The following is a 2971-nucleotide window of genomic DNA, read 5'->3' as shown; positions in this document are numbered from 1 at the left end:
TGTCTCACACGGCTCCGGGGGGTGAACAAAGGCCTCCTGTTGCGAATCGATGCGTTTTTGTAAGAAAAATAACCATATTTATAACATAATAATCACTTTAATGTAGCTTGCGCTCACTGTTGTAAACGGAAGCAGCTCCGGGAGGATGACGTATGTTTACAACAAATAAAGTGAAACTCGAGAAAAATATAAAAAAACAATCAGAATATACATATACACACTTCGATAAGATAATTATCATAAATTAAAATGACACAATAAATTTAATGTATTCATTTAACTTTTATCCAAAGCGACATATAAATGAGGAATGTAACAAGTGATAAATATATAATAAACATAATAAATATAAATATAAATAATATATAAATGATAAAATAAATAATCGTACATAAATAATAAATATTATATTTAATATATTATAAACCCAGTAAACAATAAATATACATTTATTCATTTAGCTTTTATCTAATGTGACATATAAATTAGTAATACAAGTGATAAATATATAATAACTCTAAATAAAAAATGAATATATAAACTAAAAATAAAATAAAATAACCATACATAAATGATATAATATAATATAATAAATATAATATATGCAGTTATTTTAATACTAGAGTTAATGCGTCATTAGTGCAGAAACACATTAACGTCAACCTCTATTGACGTCAATTTAGTCAAATTAGTCAAAGTCTGATCAGTTCATTTGAAATTAGGATGTTGCCTTAGAAGTCAGCTGCCTATGTAGGGAGCCTACAGCAAGACAGCTCACTAGGTTTGAACCTGAACACCGAAAACAAAAGCATTTCTAAAAGTGTAAAAACTCACCTTTGTGGCACGAACTCCATTCCCCCAAGACGAACTCGCTCTGTCTTCCAGATCTACAGAGAGAAGGGCAGAAATCACATTCACAAACTCATTTCAGTCATCTATTTATTCATAAATCCTGGTCAGATCTGCACTGAAATGAAAGACTGAGTGTCCAAATTAAATCAGAAGAGCTGCCTTTCATTGTCTTCATGTACATATTTCCCACAATCCCGCAGTAATGAAGGTCATGTGTGACATAAATGTGATGTTTACATTCACACAGGTCTAATCCTAATGATGGAGAAACAATGCAACACTGTACACTTTATAATAGCAGTAATTAACGTCGCACATGCGGCTTCTGTCTTTACATTGTCTCAGGCTCTTTCTTCCTAAACGCTTCATTGAATCGCCCACCACGAAACTCCCGAAAACCTCTCTCTGCGCTTCCACAAATTCTCTCCCACTCACAATGAGAGCTCAATCAAAACACGCTCCGCAAACTTCACTTCAAAGTGGCCCTCGTGACGCCGGCACATGAAAGACGCACTCTTTGTTGAGACTAGGGCTGCCCTCGACTAAGGATTTTTCTGGTCGACTAGTAGTCGTTCATTTGAAGCATTAGTCGACTAATCGCACGTTTATTAATAAACCATTTAAATCATTATAATGAGCCTTTAATTGCCTACATAGCCATAAGCGCTCAAGCACACCCATAAAGCTTGCCACAGCGCACCGGCAGAAGTAATGATTATGAATGTGTCAGGGAAAAACAGTAAGGAGACTGCATTAACATTTTAATAATTTGATAAATTAGTGCTCGGTTTAAGAGATGAACTTGGCGACACTTACTCGTCATCTCCGCCGTAGTGATGCACCTCGTTTCATACGGATTACATAATCTGAGAATATTTGTTTTCCATTTGAATTGGTTCATTTGAAAGTAGACATTTCACTCTCTCTATATATATTTTAATGTCTGTAAGGCAAAGATATACACGGTGTTTCGCGCTCAAGTTCATAGAGACCGAGACGGCAGAAAGAGCATCATGTTAGCTTTCATTATTTTACAAAAGCGCGTTTTGTTGTTATTGTGAGTGCACACACATAAACGTTGAGTCTTTACAGATTTAGGCAAGCGTTTGGATGTCCTGCCCGATGTATTGTATTACCATAGACTAACGTTAGCCGTTAACGATCTGTCCGTCACGAACTGCGTGACTTCGCCTGTGGATTTTTTTTTTTTTTATGCGACTAAGCGTCTAATAAAATTTTGGCCGACCAAGCCTCTTCTGGTCGACTAACGATTAGCTCTTTAATGACATTCAACAGCAGAGTTTCCTGATCGTCCCAAACTCGTGTCATGAAAGCGTGTCCTGGTCACACTTCACCCCAAAACAAAATAAACATGAAATAATATCTGCTCAAATAAATCAAGCTTATTTTAAGAACCACTAAAATGTATTTATTTTGCATGACAATTAAACACATTTAATTAAAACAATTGAATTATAAAACTATTAATTTAATAATTTAAAAAATCAGAATAGACTAAATAAATAATTCATTTGAATAACACACATATTTATAGACACAATAAATCAATTTAATTAACATTAATTTAGTCCTTAAATAAACAGAATTTTTTTAAATCACCTTAAATTATTCTACTTTATTTAATTTGAGATACATACATAAATTATTATTATTATTATTATTATTATTATTAATAAATTCTTTACATGTATACACTCACACATAATTTCCCTTTACTTATGCTGATTTATAGATACATATACATAGATAAATATAGATATATTTAATTCAATTCAATTCAAGTTTATGTGTATAGCGCTTTTTACGATACAAATCGTTGCAAAGCAACTTTACAGAAAATTAAGTTTCTACAATATTTAGTAGTAGCTTATATATTTATTATATATTGAATTAAAATGAGAATTTTGAGGTAAAATATCACAATCCATCAAAAATAAATAAATAAATAAATTAATTAATTAATTAATAAATGTAGTCATGGTCACTGGATCTGAGGGTTTCTAGAAGGGTTTCTCTCTAAAGCCAGTTCAGGTGGGACATAATGAATTTATTTGAGCAGTCACACACACACACACACACACACACACACACACACACA

The 2971-nt window shown here is 32.5% G+C and overlaps 1 protein-coding gene across 1 annotated transcript in view; it reads right to left on the bottom strand.

Moving 5' to 3' along the window:
- The window catches only part of LOC107752182 (transcription factor 4-like), a 152534-nt gene that overhangs the window by 112645 nt on the left and 36918 nt on the right, over positions 1-2971 (bottom strand). Inside the window, exon 4 of the mRNA XM_016568076.1 lies at positions 835-887. Within this exon, the coding sequence (XP_016423562.1) occupies positions 835-887 (53 nt within the window). The remainder of the gene's footprint in view (positions 1-834; positions 888-2971) is intronic.

This window comes from Sinocyclocheilus rhinocerous, unplaced genomic scaffold, assembly GCF_001515625.1.
Source record: "Sinocyclocheilus rhinocerous isolate Xijiao unplaced genomic scaffold, SAMN03320098_v1.1 scaffold2516, whole genome shotgun sequence".
NCBI lineage: Eukaryota > Metazoa > Chordata > Actinopteri > Cypriniformes > Cyprinidae > Sinocyclocheilus > Sinocyclocheilus rhinocerous.
This window is presented reverse-complemented; position numbering and strand designations above follow the sequence as displayed.